Source organism: Garra rufa, chromosome 19 (assembly GCF_049309525.1).
Source record: "Garra rufa chromosome 19, GarRuf1.0, whole genome shotgun sequence".
Classification (NCBI taxonomy): Eukaryota; Metazoa; Chordata; class Actinopteri; order Cypriniformes; family Cyprinidae; genus Garra; species Garra rufa.
The window spans coordinates 3,046,255-3,066,958 of NC_133379.1; the positions used below are offsets into that span (position 1 = coordinate 3,046,255).

General features: G+C 33.7%; 1 protein-coding gene across 1 annotated transcript; it reads left to right on the plus strand.

Moving 5' to 3' along the window:
- Positions 1-832: 832 nt before the first annotated feature.
- On the plus strand, positions 833-16,364 carry ublcp1 (ubiquitin-like domain containing CTD phosphatase 1). The gene is made up of 12 exons (XM_073824876.1): positions 833-917; positions 1,233-1,270; positions 1,434-1,600; positions 2,353-2,444; positions 2,647-2,732; positions 2,961-3,076; positions 6,950-7,048; positions 7,131-7,168; positions 7,394-7,492; positions 8,039-8,155; positions 8,989-9,116; positions 15,346-16,364. The coding sequence occupies exons 3-12, from the start codon at positions 1,447-1,449 to the stop codon at positions 15,371-15,373; spliced, it is 957 nt and encodes a 318-aa protein (XP_073680977.1). The 5' UTR covers positions 833-917; positions 1,233-1,270; positions 1,434-1,446; the 3' UTR covers positions 15,374-16,364.
- The last annotated feature ends 4,340 nt before the right edge of the window (positions 16,365-20,704 follow it).

Below are 20,704 nucleotides of genomic sequence, written 5' to 3' on the forward strand. Positions count from 1 at the left end.
AAATGTTTCCTGCACCCCTGGCTGAAGTTGTGGTATCAAAGCCTGCATCCAAAATCACTTACTTCCCTACTAGATAGTAGGCGAATAACGGTATGTGACAATAGAAGTATGACCAAATTCACAGTATTCATAAGAGTAAAAAAAAAAAAAAAACTCCCCAGATGACCAGATTAAGTTTTCTATGTGTTTTTGAAGTATGCATTGCATACAATGGATGCTTTACTTTCCCATGAGGCCACAGGTGAGGATTTATTAATGGCAGTGATGCAACACAACTGATATACCTCTGAAATCATGTGATCACAACATGTCAAATATAGTATGTCCAGACTCCAGATTACATACTACACACATTTATAATATATAGAACATACTCTAACAAACTCTATTATAGATCAGTGGTAACAACTTACCTGGCGTTAGTTTGTGCTCCGCACTCCACTTCGCGATTTCAGATGCAGCCAACGTCTTGCCCAAACTCCCGCTGACGCAATCACAAGCACACAATCCTGACACCACCCCCGTCTTTATAGCATCAAATAACTAACCAAAAGCAAACTTATTAGAAAAACAATTCTCTTTTCAGGACGTGTTAGGCATTGGGCCTGCATCATCATGAAAGTAGCCGAGAGTAGACGGCTGCAGTGAGGGAGAAGAGTGAAGTAAATTTAGACAGGTCTTAAACAAGCCTGTTATTTAATCGGGCCCGTTGAATTAACTGCGTAAAAACCCGATTTGCGAATTTAACTCACAAAAACTCCCCAAAAAATGAATTTATTTAATCTACTATTTAACAGCAGGTGGCAGTAGGTAGAGCTGTCGCAGTGGTCAGGCCGTCATAAGCAGAGAGAAGAAGAAGAAAGCAAATCTTGTGTACATGCAGCGGTCAGTTGAGCTTTGAATGAACTGGATCTTATGTAAGTGAGAAACCTTTACAGGACCTGTTATTATTATAATTATTAATATTTATTTATTTATATCTAGATAGCTTGGATTAAATTAATCGAGAAGTTAGTGGCGTGGTGCGATTATTCAGATCAAATGTGATTAATGCATTACACAGAGAAAAAAAGCTTTAGTTAAAAGCTAAGAGGCTAATGCCTGTTCATTAAAGCAATATGCTAATAATAAAAATAATTGCAAAACAAACAAATCAACTAGTAGTTATAAATAATAATAAATTTATAATTAATAATAAATTCGTTTTTTTTATTTTGTTGTGTTTTGACCAGTGGACTTCTTCTGTTGCTGATGGTGTAGCGTTGCCAAGGTAACATATATATATATATATATATATATATATATATATGTGTATGTATGTATGTGTACTCTAAAGTGTTCATTGTGTTTCTGACAAGTTGACACAATTTAATATATATATAAAAAATCACCCCTATAACAAACAAATAACACACCCAAAATATCTTTCACAGCTTGCCCACCAGCATGTCTGTTTTGGTTATTATCAAGTGGGGTGGACAGGAGTACTCCATTAGCACACTGTCTGAGGAGGACACCGTATTGGATCTGAAACAGTCCATTAAATCTCTCACAGGAGTTCTCCCAGAACGACAGAAGCTCCTGGGATTGAAAGTGAAAGGTGAATGGCATTTAAAACAGACACTGTGTCTGATATAGGGCTGGGCAATTTGGCTTAGAATCAAAATCTCGATTAATTGAACATTTTAACCCGATTACGATTAATGAACGATTATTTTATTTATTAATAAAATTATATTTAATTATATTTATATAATAATTATTTTTTTGCCCTCATAGTTCACTGACAAGTTTTGTACAGTAAATATGTTCACATATTACAAGCGAGAGATTTTTGGATGAAGGGTGCATTACTTGATTTTAAAATAATTGAAGGAAACACACTATCTACGATCTATGATTATTAATTGAACATCAGTGTTGAACAACTGAAATTAAAGCAAGCATTGCTTAAAAGGAAAAGTCACATTTTTCTTAAATTAGTGAAAATAAATAACTTGCACTATTGGAAACAAAATAAATAATTTTCAATGTTTTTCATATTAAAAGTAGAAAATAAGCAGTATCTCCTCTAAATAAAATTACCCTTGCATATCCTGTAAAAATACTTTTTACTGTATAAATACTGTTTAAGCTCTCCATCGACATGTCGGCGGAATAACGGAACGGAGCGCTTGTGTTTTTTAAAGGGAAAGTAATTGAAATAATCTTCCTGGAAAAATTTTAACGATTATAGGTTCTGAATGTCGATTTCGATTATTTTTCGATTAATCGCCCAGCCCTAGTCTGATACGCAATATGCAAAGTGAAAAAAACTTGTAACAGGTTGCTGTTTAATGCTTATTCTGTCAGGTAAACCAGCAGATGATGATATCAAACTGGGTGACTTGAAGTTGAAGCCCAATACAAAAATTATGATGATGGGCACCAGAGAGGAAAGTCTGGTAGGTAATACTATTGAAGTTAATCATTAATTTATGAAAGCTGTTAAATGAAATTATAAAACCCCCACTCAATGATTTTTTTTTAAGCATGGTTAGATTGTATGGTATAAAATATAGTTTTAAAGCTTTCTGTATTCATAAAATGAGGTTTAATTCTTTATACAGCGCAAGATCTCATAACTTTTGCGTTTCCTTTTCATAGGAAGATGTCTTGGCACCTCCACCAGAAAATGATGATGTGGTCAATGACTTTGACATTGAAGAGGAAGTGACTGAGGTTGAAAATAGGCCAGTGACACCCAGTTATTTATTTATGTTTTATTTATTTATTTATTCATTCATTCTACTTTCAAAAGTTTAAGGTCAGTTTTTTGGTAAATAAATGAATACTTTTATTCAGTAAGGATGCATTAAGTTTATCAAAAGACATTTATAATGTTACAAAAGTTCAAACAAATGTTGTTTGTTTTTTTAACTTTCTATTCATCAGAGAATATTTGTTTTCTTTTCATACAGAGAGGAGAATTTGGCCAAGATAGCTCGTCGGGTAAAAGACTATAAAGTTCAACAGTTAAATACCCCAAGACCAGGAAAAAGATTGCTTGTTCTAGATATTGACTATACACTCTTTGGTGAGTCTTGAAAACCTAGACACATATTTCTGATTATGGATGTAGCTATGAGTAAATCTGTGTAGCCCAGGCATCCTCAAATCCAACTAGACCGCCAAACATACTAACAACGGTAGCACCATATTACAGTTTCTACTGTTTAAAGTCAGCAGCATGTCAGAATAACAGAACTGTATACACCAGAAGCATGCAGGGTTGTTTATAGTAATGGTCTTTCTACGTTATATTCTCTACAATTTTTTTTTTTTAATGTAGAACCAGCTTCCTTCATTCAAGCCCTTTTCCACTCTGTGTGTGTTGATTCTATCCCACTAAAGACAGAAAGCGTTAGAAGAGGTGCAGATTCATGGTTATTTTAACAACAGTAGCAAAAACACTGAGCAGCAAAGTAGATGCTTTTGATACTTTTGAGTTTGATACTTTAACTAAAACACTACAGAAAACAAGAATGCAGCAATTTCTTAAAAATCTTAATTTTATACATATATGTCTCTGACCATTCAAGTGAACCAGGTTTATGACAATAAGTTAATAAGTCATACACAATGGTAATTCAAAGTGCTTTACATAAAATGAATTAAAATAGTCATTAAAAAAATAAATAAAGCAAGGAATTTAAAAAAAGTAAAATGATTTAAAAATTGATTTAAAAATGATTTAAAAAGGGAGGGACAACTTGGTTGTGGTATGTGATGCAGAAAATGCATCTAAGGCACCAATGGTGGAACAAATGCAGCTTGTGGGCAGTGTGCACTGTGTTTTTCCAGATCTTACTGGCGTAGATTGCCATCGGTAACACAATGGAAATAAAGAGGCAGATCTTGAGTGACGTGCCAATGCTGGGTATTATCTAGATGTTGGTCATCCTTTGGAACACATTGGCTACCTTGCCAGTGTTTTGGTTTACATCCTGCTCTATGTTGCCATTTTGTGTGATCACACTGCCCAAGTATGTGAACTGGTCTATATCAGTGAGTGGCTGGTTGTCAATGGTGATTGCCATCAGTAGATCTTTGTCTTCCCCACTCATTTGCACCACTTGGGTCTTTTTGATGTTGATTTGCAGAGCAATCTTAAGTGGAAATCTTTCTAGTCTGGTAGTAAGTTGCTGTAGCTTCTTCCGTGACTCTGCTAGTAGTACATAGTAGTACATCATCTGCAAAGTCAAGATCGGGCAGCCTTATCTGGTCTTTCCTAGGGGTGTGCACAAATAGTTGAATGTTCAATATGTAATTATTATTCAAAAAATAAGAACACTATTTTAATTTTATTACCCGTTGCTATGCTGGTCGTAAATGCAGGGAATCCTTGATAAATCCTAAGCACACAAACTAAAAGTCGTTATACCTACATGCACTGGGTGGTCATTTCACTTGGCGGCCAACTTTGAAACGCCTCTCGGGCATGCAAGTGCAGCTCCTATCTCTTTGAATGGGGAAACATCAAATTCTCCAAAACTGTTCAACAAGCCTATGAATAAATTCATATTTGAAATCACCCATGAAATCTGACAAGATCTGCCTCATAAAAAGGGTTCCTTATGCTTCAATAGTGTTAAAAAGCGTATTTGAGAATGATCTGCTGCCCACAGTTGATTTTGATATTCTATGTATTATTAAATTGCCAGAGTTTTGAGAATGCATCAGACGTGAGGGACTCATTTTAGAGTGAGATAACCTGATAATATCTTGTTGTACCTTTTAATATTTGTATACAATTTGGCTCAGATGATAAAATATTTAAATATCCTCAGCATCTGCATCTTTGACTATTTTAAATGTTTATTTATTTATTTATTTTATTTGTTTTTTTTTTAGAAAAATAGATTTAGATTTGTCTGGACCTCTGCTGTGAAGGAAATATAGAGACCAGGGCCCTCATTTATTAAAAGTGTGTACACACAGATGTGTGCGTAAGAACAGTTTCACACAAAGTATGGGATCTACCAACTTGTACTTATATGTAGTAATGTGTGTAAATATTAGCACAACTCTGCGCATGCTTGCTTACACAGAGGATCTAGTGGTAGAATGGTGATACTACAAAAAGAAAGGAGGCGTTTCTGAATGCAATTGACCATGAATGTGAACGAGCATGATGCTTAAGAACAAATGGGATTTATCAGCAGTGTCAACTTACTAGTGTGCGTAAGACCTGCCTGCATACATTTGGTAAATACAGATTTTTTTATACTTCACACATTTTACATTTCATTCGTAGGACAAAATATATAAACTTTTCTGTGCGCTGTTGATAAATGAGGATCTAGACTTTTTGGAAATGTAATTGAATAAACCTGATGTAGCCAATAGTAAGCGTTAAAATGAAATACTATACAAAGATCTTTAATGTACACATACGTTAGATCAAGGTTAGATCAAATAATGGGAATTGGCCAACATTCCCTTAAGGTGTTTTACCACCATTTTCCTTTATTACAGCTTGTAATTTTGATTTGTACCATTACATTTAAAAATCAAAAGAACCAAGTTAAAAGCATACTATTGGCTGTGTGTTATTTTAAAAGGATGATGCATTTTTGTTTTCTTAAAGGGGTGTTATGATGTTGCTAAAAAGAACATTATTTTGTGTATTTGGTTTAATGCAATGTGTTTACACGGTTTGAGGTTCAAAAACACATTATTTTCCACATACTGTACATTATTGTTTCTCCTCCGCTGCCCCGCCACGTCTGCATTTGTGATCGTTGAAATGACGAACAAGCAGCACTACCATACACTGATCAAAACTCGCATTTGAATAGCCAGTATATGAAAACGTACTTACAGGCTGTGAGCCAGATGCGCCAGACTGTCCTTGCAAAGTTGCAATTGCCCCACCTTATTGTGTTCACAGCCAGCATTGTAGGCTACTCTCCCAGGTCCAAGAAACCGTACTCCATAAAATGAGCTGCACATGCACAAATATTTGCATTGTACTGTGCTGGAACAGTGTTGTAAATACAACATAACCACTGATTTCTACAGTAGTTGTGTACTGATTTGCAAGGCCAAACAAAGTACTTTGGCTTTCACAACGAAACACACAGCGTCTCCACAACATGGCAGTGGCTGCAACAATGCTACAGAATAAAAGTTACGCTTTTTTCCTTTGCGTATACATTTGGGCGGTGTTATGCAAATCTTCCCACACCATGACGTAGACATGGCTGAGTCTTTTAGAAAGATATCTCTTTGGGTTTGAGACTTAATCTTTGCAACTTCAGATACAGATCTTATATATGCACAAAAAGCTTGTAACACTCCAAAAACAAAGGAAAATATGAAACCGCATCTTATGACCCCTTTAAGATATGAAATAACCAGGGGACTGTTTTTTTTTGTTTTGTTTTGTTTTTTTGTTTTTGTTTTTGTTTTTTCCCAGATACGCAGTTTTTTTTTTTAGGAGGTCATTCAGTGTAACAGGAACAAGAAACCACCCTGAAATCATATACAAAACTGATAGTCGTTTAACAGTCTCTCAATCATCAAAAGGTGCCCTGAAGTGAGCAAAGTGAGTTACATTGGTCTAACCCAATGTTTGAGTCTAACCTCTTTATGCCATTCAGTGAAATATAACATACATGTATTGTATTATTATTATTTTATAAAAGTTGTGAATAATTGTGATTTAAATTTATATTTAAAGTTAAACTTTAATTTAAACAGAGAGTCTTCCCTCAGCATGAATGAGTACACCCCTCTGAACTCATCAAATACAGCAATTACGCTTTACTCAAAGAAAAATAAATAGTTTTTTTAATAAAAGTAATAGTGTTCTGCTGCAAAACTGAATACACCCTCCTATAACATGTCTCTGTGTGTGTTGTAGTGTATATTGTTATTTATTTTTTTTATTTTTATGTAAATGTAGATCATAAGTCATGTGCAGAAACAGGCCAGGAGCTGATGAGACCATACTTGCATGAATTTCTTACATCAGCATATGAGGACTATGATATTGTCATCTGGTGTAAGTATCTATCTAGACAATCAAGTTTTCAAGAATCTTTTCCTGAAGCACAAGAACTCAGATCTTGTGTTTCTCTTTTCAGCTGCAACAAGTATGAAGTGGATTGATGCAAAAATGAAAGTAGGTCAATTTATATATTTTGTTTTCCACATTATATTGGAAGACTTCAACCATAATGCATATAAATGTTCTGATGTGCTGAAAGGGTTTTCCACTGAAATTTTCCCCACAAGCCTCAAATGTGCCTCATGTTATGATGGTACTCTTGTGTTAAATAGTTATGTTTAGCTCCATTTACTTGCATTAACATATTGTTTAATAATGGATCTTTGTTTTTGTTTTTAGGAACTGGGGGTGACGGACAACCCGAACTATAAGATCACCTTCATGTTGGACAGTGCAGCTATGATCACTGTGCACACACCTAAAAGAGGAGTTGTAGAGGTCAGACATACTTTTTGTAAAAAAACAAAAACAAAACAGCATTACATCATTGTCTCTGTCAAGTTACATTTATTGAGGTTGTTTATATATACAGGTATATAGGTGGTTTTAAAGCAACATTAATAAACGGGAAGGTAAATGTTAATGTTGTGAAATTCATCAATTATAAAACAAATTAAATTTCAACTCTAGAGCGGCTCCACAAAAAAACAGTTTTGTCATTATTCAGCTCAGTTTAGTTCAACTTTGTTTCAGTTCAGTTAAATAAGTGTGTCAATGTTCCGAAATTAATCAGTTAGGAAAACTGACTTTAATTCAGCAATAAGCAGCTTTACAGAAGGCAGTAGTGTCATAATTTAGCTCCAGTCAGTTCAGCGTTAATTTAGTTCAGTTCAGTAATGGTGCAAAGGTAGTGTCAAGCTTAATGTAGTTCAAATTCTCATCTGATAGTGGTAGTGCAGTTAAATCAATACTAGAAAATAATATTAATCGTCTTTTAAAGCCCAGTGTCCCATTAGTGCATAACGTGTATTTATAATGTTTCAGGTGAAGCCTTTAGGAGTCATATGGGGCAAATATAGTGAGTTCTACAACCGGAAGAACACAATTATGTTTGATGACATCGGAAGAAATTTTCTCATGAATCCACAGAATGGATTGAAGGTATGCTAGAGTGGGTGTTTACACTACAATTTCTTATTTAAATATGGAATTCATTGGGAATCTTCTGTCACCTTATGGTCCAATCTGATTCTGGAAATCACAATCTAATTGTAAATTAAATCTTGATCTACATTCTGTGTATTATTCTGCAGTAATTAAAGTTTTTAAAGAACTTAGTACTTTTACTGAGCAAGGAGGCATTACGTTTAGCTGTGGTGAAGGTCTAAACAACTCAATTCTTCAAAACCATTTTGATGCATCAGAGAACCCCCCCCCCCCCCTTCTTCCACCACTAGTGTTGTCTCAAATAATTGTGTCTGTTATTTTTGTGTCTTTTTAGAAACAGTATTATGAATGGTTTTAGATATTTGTGACCCTGGACCACAAAACCAGTCTTAAGTCGCTGGGGTATATTTGTAGCAATAGCCAAAAATACATTGCATGGGTCAAAATTTTTTATTTTTCTTTTATGCCAAAAATCATTAAGAAATTAAGTAAAGTTCATGTTCCATGAAGATTTTTTGTAAAATTCCTACTGTAAATATATCAAAATGTAATTTTTGATTTGTAATATGCATTGTTAAGAACCTAATTTGGACAACTTTAAAGGTGATTTTCTCAGTCTTTTTGATTTTTTTGCATCCTCAGATTTCTGATTTCAAATAGATGTATCTCAGTCAAATATTGTCATATCCTAATAAACCATACATCAATAGAAAGCTTATTTATTGAGCTTTCATATGATGTATAAATCTAAGTTTTGTCAAATTTAACCTTATGACTGGTTTTGTGGTCCATGGTCACATTTATTCTTTCTCATGTATTGGTCACAGATCAGACCGTTCATGAAGGCACACTTAAACCGTGAGAAAGACAAAGAACTCTACAAGCTGTCTCTGTATCTGAAAGAGATTGCTAAACTCGATGACTTCTCAGGTCTCAATCACAAGCACTGGGAAAGGTAAAGTGAATCTTTAATTGTAATACTAACTTTACTTTAATACTGATTCACAGCAATAGAAAATGAAAGCTACACATGAGATTTGAGAAATGTGGAGAGATGTAGAGTGCTTTTTTTAAAGCACTTGAAATAAAACAAATACATTAGTTTTTATTTTATTATTTTATTTTTTATTTATAATAATATGATGATAATGATTTGTTTACATGCACTTGAAGTTAAACTCTTAAAATCAACAGTGCAAATGCACACACTTAAACACATATGTATGTGTACACATACAAATAAAATAGTGTTATGAAGTAATCTCTTGACATTATTCTGATCTGGTTTGAAGCAATTTGAGTGAAGGGAAGGGGACAAGTAGCTAGGTTGGACCACACTGGCCGATACCGATTAATCAACTAATAGTTTTTTAAATCGATACTGAATGGAAACTAAAATAGTGGTCTACTATTTAAAAAAAATGGATTGAACCATACTTTGTAAAAGAACAAATGTGTTAATATTGAGCTTTAAAGTTAGTTCATAATTAATTCATGTTGAAAGCAACTTAAACATTTAAAAATATCAGTAAATATTAAAATTAACAAACTAACAAGGAACAATACTTCTATTCTACAGCTTTTATAAATCTTAGTTAATGCTGCAAATGGACTCTTATTGTGAAGTGTTACCAACATTCAAGCTAAAGATGGCCATCTTTAAACATCTACACAAAGGCCATAGTATTGAAATGACATCATATGGATATTGTATGCATACTCTCACAGTTTAACTGCTTCTATTCTAGAACACTTGATGAAAATCTAATCAAAATGATAAATCTTTTAGTCACACACCGGCCAAAAGTGCAGTGTCACATCCAGGAGAACTCGTATCAGTTATCACACACCGGACGCGTCACGTTCAGTTCAAGCGGCGGTCTAAAACTGTTTATTTAACCACCAAACAGACATAAGTTTACTTCAAGAATGATCAAAAAGAGGCATAGATGGGTTTGAAATTCGATGTTCCAAACAACAGAGTAAACAGAAAGAGAAAGTGTGATCTATAGTATACAGTTGCGATCAAAATTATTCAACCCCCTTGACCTGCAAGACATTTTGCTGCAGAGAACAAAATTTTGTGAAAACAATTCAACAAAGGCATCAGTACACTATTAGAGAAAGTTTATTCATACACATTTGAGTAATTTTGAGAATGTAAGTTGATGACTAATGAAAGAAAAATAAATTGGCTCTAAATGTTCATGTTCAAAATTATTCAACCCCTGTTCAACATTGCTGTTTTTTTAGTCAGTTATTTTTATGGTGGGGAACAAAATTGTCTTAAAACACAATAAAGCCTTTAGAAACACTATTTAAAAACAGAATGAGCTTGAGCTGTTACACATTCATATAGTTAGTCCATGCATGTGCTGAAGTTGAGTAGCAAATAATGGTAAAGTCAACAGAGCTCTCACAAAAGCTATAGAGAAGAAATAGTTTTATTATATTATAAAGTCTAAGGCTGTATGAAGATTTTCAAGACATTTAAAAGTCCCTAGAGACACAGCTGGCAGCATTATTCTTTAGTTTAAAGTGTGTTGCACCAGAAAACCTTTGAGGGTGTTGAACAAAAAAACACAATATCATAAAATGTTTGATCAGAGCAACTGAGAAAAACCTGCAAAGTACAGCCAAAGACTTGCAAGATGACCCAACGAAAGGAGGAAAAACATTTCAATGCAGAGCACAAGATGAACACTAGACAAGTATGGCCTTCATGTTGTGGCATCTTGCCGAATACCACTCTTGACCAAGAAGAACAAAAAGACCGACTTGAACATCCTAAAATTCATCTGGATAGACCTGTGGAGTTCTGGAAGAATGTTTTTTGGAGTGATGTGACCAAACTGGAACTTTTTGGACCCATGGATCAGCGGTATGTCTGGTGCAAAAAAGGCAAAACTTGTAAGCAGAAGAACACCATCTCCATCGTCAAACATTGAGGTGGATCAGTCCTGTTATGGGGTTGTTTTACTTTAGCAGGAAGTGGAAAACATGACTGTATGAAGGACATCCTGGATTCTTTGAAGTATCAGGGCATTTTTACAAGAGTTGTGATGCCTTTGGTGCAAAGGCTGAAGCTATTAATCAATTGTCTTTCCTGCAGGACAGTCATCCCAAAGAACACATCCAAATCTACTTAAGCTTGGTTCAGGGATCAGTCATAGAATGTTCTTGAGTGGCCTGTTCAGTCTCCAGATTTAATTCTCATTGAAAATATTTTGTTGAATTTGAAGAAAGCAGTAGCAATGTGAAACTAAATATTATCAGTGGTCTAAAAGCTTTTTCAGGCGAGGAATGGGCCAAGATTGCAGTAGAGAGGTGACAGAAGCTTCTAAACACTTTCAAGCAGTGTTTATTGCTAGTTTTAAAGAATAAAAGATTCTGCACCAGATTTTACTTTTGGGGGTTGAATAATTTTGAACATGAACATTTAGTGACAATTTATTTTTCTTTCATTAGTCATCAACTTACATTCTCAAAATTACTCAAATGTGTATGAATAAACTTTCTCTAATAGTGTACTGATGCCTTTGTTGAATTGTTTTCACAAAATGTTGTTCTCTGCAGCAAAATGTCTTGCAGGTCAAGGGGGTTGAATAATTTTGATCGCAACTGTATATGAAACGTACATATTTTATTAAAGCCACAGGAAGAAAAACCTTTTGCTAAAAAAAATGCACAATACACACAGTCTTCCAGCCCAAGGTGAAGTTTTATGTGCATTGATTTAGGACAGATATGATGTATTTATTGTAAACCTCTGTGATGCGGCAGGATTTCTGTCAGCTGAATGAACACAGTTTGCATTCTCACGTCAGTAGCTTAAAATATGCATTTTGCTTGCTAACAAATGCATTAATATGAATAGATGGTAACAATCATGACATTAAACATTTGGGTTGGACTTACATGTTTAGGTCTAATGTTCGCATCCTCTCAGCCTTGATAACAAACATACGCTGTCCTTTCTCTACTTATGCAGCATTTAGTCAACAAAGTAATTACTAAGTAATGATATAAAAACATGCACTAAAATATTAAACTTTACTATGCACTTCACTGTCTATGGCAAGCCGTTTTAGCTTAAAATATTCTAAGTGTTACTCGTCGTAATTGCATTTTTACTAGTAATAATTCAGTTAGAGAGCTCTATAATTAAATATTTACTAGTAACAATGCATATTAGAGAGCTCTCTAATTGAATTCTTACTAGTAACAATTAGTGTTGTCAAAAATATTGATATTTCGATAAATATCCATACTGAAATATCTGAACGATACCAATACTAATTTCCCGAAGTATCGATACTAGCCGAGCTGTCACTTTCACTTTCCCACAAAGGCGAGTTTACAAACACCACACGTGACCGCAGTGCCTGTCTCGTCAAATTCAAGCGAACAGAAAGGCGAGGGTGACACCCCGCGACCGGCTTTGTTTGATCAAGAACACAGCAGGAGTGCTATCTGGAAATATTTCGGATATGAAACAAACGAACATGGAAAGCCGAAGTACACAAGCAAGCCAATATGTAGAGTTGCTACAGAGCAGTGCTAACAAAAGGCGCTAACACCCCTAATTTCGCAAAGCACCTGAAAGACAGACACCCGGATTTTTGGTTGCCTATTATTGTTGCTGATATGAGTGTTGTCCCGTTTTTTTTACTGTAGATCGTTAATGTAATCAGATTGAGGAATCTTAGACGAGTAAATACTTTAACTGCATTCAAATGTAAATGTCTATCCAGTGAGCAACTGAGCATTGTTTTCGTGTGTGATGCACGCATGTGTGCTTGCATGGATTGGTGATTATGAATCCGGCATTAAAATCTGTTCATCACATAATGTTAATCTATTAACCAGCATTTATGAACGATGAGCAATGCATTTATTACAGAATATTTGAATCTTTGATAACGGTAGGTAATAAAAATACAACGGATCATGTTAGCTTTGGTCCAATAAAAAAAATGAATAGATATAACTTGGATTTTAATTAGTTAATGTATTAGTAAATTATAATTTAACTTTTAACTAAGATTAATAAATGTTTTGGAGGTTTTTTTCACTGTTTATTCATGTTAACTAATGTTAACAAATATATTTTAACATTAACTTAATGTTCTAAGATTAGTTAGATAATTTAGTTCAATTTAAAAGTGTGGTCTAAAAGGAAAAAAAAAGTTTACAACTTACACTAACAGTTTATTTGAACAGCAAATAAAGTATGAAGCTCAAACTCAAATGAAGCTATGAAGCTGAACAGGGCTGTAGCAGTGTACTGTACATATGCATATACCTTATTGTCATGTTCTAGACTATATTTATCTTCAAATTAAAAAAGAAATTTACCTCCTTAATATTTTTTCTCTGTGGTATCGAAAATAGTATCGAATATCGATATTTTTCAAGGTATCGTATCAAAGTTAGAAATTCCAGTATCGTGACAACACTAGTAACAATTATAATTAGAGAGCTCTCTAATTCAGTTATTACTAGTAACAATGGCAATTAGAGAGCTATCTAATTTAATTCTTACTAGTAACAATTATAATTAGAGAGCTCTCTAATTCAATTATTACTAGTAACAATTCCAATTAGAGAGCTCTACAAATTATTTTTTACTAGTCATATGTCTCCATTGACTTCCATTCATTTTTAATTACAGAGCTCTACAACTGAATTTTTACTAGTAAGAATTTCAATTAGAGAGCTCTACAATTAAATTCTTAATAGTAACAATTCCAATTACAGAGCTCTCTAAATCAAATTTTACTAGTAATAATTCTAATTCGAGAGCTCTCTAATTCAGTTTTTACTAGTAAGAATTCCATTTAGAGAACTCTCTAATTCAGTTGTCACTAGTTAGAACTGAATTAGAGAGCTCTTTAATTCAATTACAGAGCTCTGCAATTAAACATATCTTTAATGTGTTTTTTTTTACTAGTAAAAATAGAATTGTAGAGAGAATTGTAATTGTATTTTTACTAGTAATAATTAAATTAGTGAGCTCTCTAATCAGAATTGTTACCAGTAAAAACTGAATTAGAGAGCTCTGTAATTGGAATAATTACTAGTAAAAATTGATTTAGAGAGCTCTCTAATTGTAATTGTTACTAGTAAGAATTCAATTGTAGAGCTCCCTAATTGCAATTCTTACTAGTAAAAATTCTGTTGTAGAGCTCTGTAATTAAAAATTAATGGAAGTCAATGGAGACATATGATTAGTAAAAATTAATTTGTAGAGCTCTCTATTTGGAATTGTCACTATAAGAATTGAATTAGAGAGCTCTGTAATTGGAATTGTTACTAGTAATAATTGAATTAGAGAGTTCTCTAATTATAATTCGTACTAGTAAGAATTTAAATTGACAGCTCTCTAATTGGCATTGTTACTAGTAAAAATTTAATTATAGAGCTCTCTAATTGAATTGTTACTAGTAAAAATGCTATTACGACGAGTAACGCTTAGTATATTTTAGGCTAAAACGGCTTGCCATAGACGTTTTATATACGCATCTGAAGTGTCCCACTCTGTTCAATGTGCAGTATCACGTGTATAAACAAACAGCAGGTGTTGTCAGTGATGCCGCCTCTAGAGGCCGCTCTCATACTGTATATGTATAATGACAGCGGAGCCTCTTCTCAGCCGCTTCAGCAACGAACGCAACCCGGAAAAACTATCGACATGGATTTTTGACGATAAGCGATAGTTCCACCAATCAACTATCGGTGCCGTATTGGTGTCGACCTCTAGTTGTAATTACATACATGCTGCCAGTTAAAATTGTGACTCACTTCCTGCTGTTGCTCGTGCCTACAATTCCAACCTATGTGCAAAGTTTTTTTTCTTTTCTTTTTTTTTTTGAGCATGTTAAAGACACCAACATGCTCTGAAACCTTAAAAAATAAATGTATAAATAAATAAATAAAAATAATAACAATAACAACAATAATACTTAGGAGAACTATAGGGCCTAATATATTAACAAAATCTATAATAATATATCAGTTATAATAAAAGAACACAGGTATGAACTGTGTGCCAGTGGCTGATTAAATTAACACTTAAAAACTTTTTGTCTCTTCAATACCATTCCTTCGCAATATTTTTTGTCTTTTGACAAATATGTAATGTGTTTTACAACCCTTAATAATTGTATCTCCTTGTCCAACAGGTACCTCTCAAAGAAGCAGAATCAATGACATCTTCAGCACTGAGAAGAAGCTGCTGTCTAGAAAGATTTGGTGCTGGAAACTCCATCCTTACTGAACAACTACTGGTCCAAAGAACAGCTTCTCTGTATGTTGTGTTGTTCATCTTACATCTCTTTAAAGTGGGTCATTACTACAGGACAAATGTGCTTCTAGCACTTGTTTTTTCTCAAAACACTGTTTACCTCAACAGTTCAATGAATGCATTCAAAAATTAATAGCAGTAACTACATTTAAAGCAAGCATGACACTCCTCTTACCTCACTTCCACACACACACACACACACACACACACACACACACACACACACACACACGCGCACACACACACACACACACACACATATATATATCCCATTATATTATGGGATATTTATATAAATATATATATCTCCCATAAATATAATCTCAAAATTTGAATGCTACAGTGCTACAGGAAGGTATAATTGTCTTCTTTAGGACCAGTATAACTGATCATGTCTTCTTGAAAGAAGCAATAATTATGGACTGCATAATTCTGTATGAATGGCTCTAAATTCCAAAAAGATGTTTATAGATGAATATGCATTTGTAGCCTTATCAGCAGATAAAAACAATTATCCAAATGAACAATAATGAACACTGTCACTTTTTTTAAAAACTAAGTGGTTAGTGTGTATGTTTTTTGTTTTTGTTTTTTTTGGTCACTAGAGCAGTTACGTTATTCTAGGGAGATTTATATCAAAATGGCCTGAAAGATGTTTATTTAATATCATTATTATTATTAAATGTATTCATCGTTTATCTCCCAGATCATAGCATTGAAGCGTGTTAATATTTTTCCCCTTTCAGTTTTTGCAAGTATGTGTTGTCATCAAGGACAGTAGATATTAACTTATGTAAACAGTATTGCATTTTGTCAACTGCATTTCAGCCGGTACTCAAATGTGGGCATTGGATTTATGGATGTAACCTAAATGTAAATTAAACTGAAATGCTTTTACAGTGTGTGTAGTTTTTTACATATCAGCCCTTGGCATTGATCCTTATACTGGTCCTTCTCAAAAAATTAGCATATTGTGATAAAGTTCATTATTTTCTGTAATGAACTGATAAACATTAGACTTTCATATATTTTAGATTCATTACAACACAACTGAAGTAGTTCAAGCCTTTTATTGTTTTAATATTGGCATATCATGAAAAGGTTCTCTAAACGAGCTATTAACCTAATCATCTGAATCAATTAATTAAGTTGGCTTGGGAAAGCCAACTTACTGAAATCCTATTTAAACTTATTATGTTGGCTTGGAGAAGCCAACATATTGTTATGCTATTTAAACTTATTATTATTATTATTATTATTATGTTGGCTTGGAGAGCCAAGATACTGTTATGCTATTTAAACTTATTATGTTGGCTTGGAGAAGCCAACATATTGTTATGCTATTTAAACTTATTATGTTGGCTTGGAGAAGCCAACATATTGTTATGCTATTTAAACTTATTATTATTATTATTATTATTATTATTATTATTATGTTGGCTTGGAGAAGCCAACATATTGTTATGCTATTTAAACTTATTATTATTTGCCAACATATTGTTATGCTATTTAAACTTATTATGTTGGCTTGGAGAGCCAACATACTGTTATGCTATTTAAACTTATTATTATTATTATGTTGGCTTGGAGAAGCCAACATATTGTTATGCTATTTAAACTTATTATTATGTTGGCTTGGAGAAGCCAACATATTGTTATGCTATTTAAACTTATTATTATTATTATTATTATTATTATTATTATTATTATTATGTTGGCTTGGAGAGCCAACATACTGTTATGCTATTTAAACTTATGTTGGCTTGGAGAGCCAACATACTGTTATGCTATTTAAACTTATTATTATTATTATGTTGGCTTGGAGAAGCCAACATATTGTTATGCTATTTAAACTTATTATGTTGGCTTGGAGAAGCCAACATATTGTTATGCTATTTAAACTTATTATTATTATTATGTTGGCTTGGAGAGCCAACATACTGTTATGCTATTTAAACTTATTATTATTATGTTGGCTTGGAGAGCCAACATACTGTTATGCTATTTAAACTTATTATTATGTTGGCTTGGAGAGCCAACATACTGTTATGCTATTTAAACTTATTATGTTGGCTTGGAGAGCCAACATACTGTTATGCTATTTAAACTTATTATTATTATGTTGGCTTGGAGAGCCAACATACTGTTATGCTATTTAAACTTATTATTATTATTATGTTGGCTTGGAGAAGCCAACATATTGTTATGCTATTTAAACTTATTATTATTATTATTATTATTATGTTGGCTTGGAGAGCCAACATACTGTTATGCTATTTAAACTTATTATTATTATGTTGGCTTGGAGAGCCAACATACTGTTATGCTATTTAAACTTATTATTATTATTATGTTGGCTTGGAGAAGCCAACATATTGTTATGCTATTTAAACTTATTATTATGTTGGCTTGGAGAAGCCAACATATTGTTATGCTATTTAAACTTATTATTATTATTAAACTTCTTCTGAGACTAAAATTCTATACGCTACTCCTCCTAGAGCTTTAAGGCTACAAGCCCCAAACTCGGCGGAGCCCTGGGCCCTGGTCACCAAAGTGTTGCTATATCTTTTTGGAATGATCAGACTTACAGTTGATTTAATATTAATTTTTTTACATGAAAAATTTCTATGGGATTTCAATGGGCTGAGAAAAAATGCGCCATCTAAAGGCGCAATACCTCTCCACTGAAGAGGCGGGACTCAAACCTCTTGCTTACAGTCACTCTGAAATCGGTGGAAATACAAATACCGCTTTTTAAAATTTAAATATTACAGCGATTTAACTCTAAATACCCATTAGAACACATCAACAGCTAAATTCAGTGGTTTGAGAGCAGTTCTTGTAAAAGGAAAGCTTGCACCCTTCAGCGAGTATACAAGCCGTCAGCACGAACTCTCTCTGTATGTGCTCACAAACAACATAAATTGCACGAATTAGAACGCCTTTAAAATAAATATATTTCAGCGATTTGTTTGTAAATACCCATTAGAACACATCAACAAATCAGCCTTTTGTGATCTGTTTTATTTCAAAGTTAAAGCACTGTCTTCAGCAAATGTGTTATACAGACGAGCTTTCACGGATCGGAGCTAACCTGACTGGCATTATACATGACTGCACGTCTTTTAAAAGCATTTAAATAAAAACACTCCAGCGATCCAACACAATAAATATACAAGAATATTTTAAAGAACTACATTAGCTGCAAATGAGCTGTTCAATAGGTTTCACTAACGAACATGTTACCGAGATGACACTTACTTTCACTTTGATTTCGGTGGAAAATGCATATAAATAACGCCTTTAAAAATACAATATTCCAGCCATTTAATTGTAAATACCCATTACAAACACATCAAGACCTGAATTCAGCTGTTTGAGCGAATTTATTGAAACCCCTAAGCATTTCCTTCACCGCGTACAGATTGCTTTCAACGAGTTTACATGGATACGAACGACATAATTTGCACAAATTTGACCGCCTTTAAAATTACAATATTGCGGCGATTTAATTCAGTCCACCCATTAGAAAATATCAACAGCTAAATGCAGTTGTTTGTGACTATTTTTTTTTTCATACAGAAAGCGCTGCATTCAGCAGTGTGTTAGACATGAGCTCCGAGATGTCCGACTGAGAATTATACATGACTGCACGTCTTTTAAAGGCATTTAAATAAAAACACTCCAGCGATTCAACACAATAAATATAGAAGAATATTTTAAAGACCTGCATTGGGTGCAAATGACGTTTTTCATAGGCTTAACTAACATGAGATGCACGGCTGCATTTATGTGTCTGTTAACAAAGACATCATTTGCACGTCTTTAAAAGGTATTTTAATACAAACACTCCAGCGATTCAACACAATAATAGTTCAGTCATATAATAAAAAGTTTAAATGCTTGCTTATTTCTGCTTTTCGGCTCAACCGCACGGCAACGCAACGCGGCTTTGAAGCAGGCGCTCATCACTTATTCCAGTATGGCAAGCCGTTTTAACCTAAAATACACATTAATCCACTATGGTGTTCTGGGCTGGCCCTTTTGCCCAAAGGCTGCCCGGTTTGCTTCTCCAAGCCAACATTTAAAGTTTGTCATCGAACTTTAGCTTCTAGTTATTATTATTATTATTATTATTAAACTTCTTCTGAGACTAAAATTCTATACGCTACTCCTCCTAGAGCTTTAAGGCTACAAGCCCCAAATTCGGCGGAGCCCTGGGCCCTGGTCACCAAAGTGTTGCTATATCTTTTTGGAATGATCAGACTTACAGTTGATTTAATATTAATTTTTTTACATTAAAAATTTATATGGGATTTCAATGGGCTGAGAAAAAATGCGCCATCTAAAGGCGCAATACCTCTCCACTGAAGAGGCGGGACTCAACCTCTTACTTACAGTCACTCTGAAATCGGTGGAAATACAAATAAATACCGCTTTTTAAAATTTAAATATTACAGCGATTTAACTCTAAATACCCATTAGAACACATCAACAGCTAAATTCAGTGGTTTGAGAGCAGTTCTTGTAAAAGGAAAGCTTGCACCCTTCAGCGAGTATACAAGCCGTCAGCACGAACTCTCTCTGTATGTGCTCATAAACAAAATAATTTGCACGAATTAGAACGCCTTTAAAAGTAATATATTTCAGCGATTTATTTGTAAATACCCATTAGAACACATCAACAAATCAGCCTTTTGTGATCTGTTTTATTTCAAAGTTAACTTAGCTCCGAGCCGTGAAGCTCGTCTGTATAACACACATTTGCTGAAGACAGTGCTTTAACGTTACCCGACTGAGAATTAGACTGCACGTCTTTTAAAAGCATTTAAATAAAAACACTCCAGCGATCCAACACAATAAATATAAAAGAATATTTTAAAGAACTACATTAGCTGCAAATGAGCTATTCAATAGGTTTCAACGAACATGTTACCAAGCTGTGACCCACACTTTCACTTTGACTTCGGTGGAAAATGCATATAAATAACACCTTTAAAATTACAATATTCCAGCCATTTAATTTTAAATACCCATTAGAACACATCAAGACCTGAATTCAGCTGTTTGAGCGAATTTATTCAAAACCCTAAGCACAGATTGCCTTCAACGAGTATACATGGAGAGGAACGACATAATTTGCACGAATTAGAACGCCTTTAAAATTACAATATTGCAGCGATTTAATTCATTCCACCCATTAGAAAATATCAACAGCTAAATGCAGTTGTTTG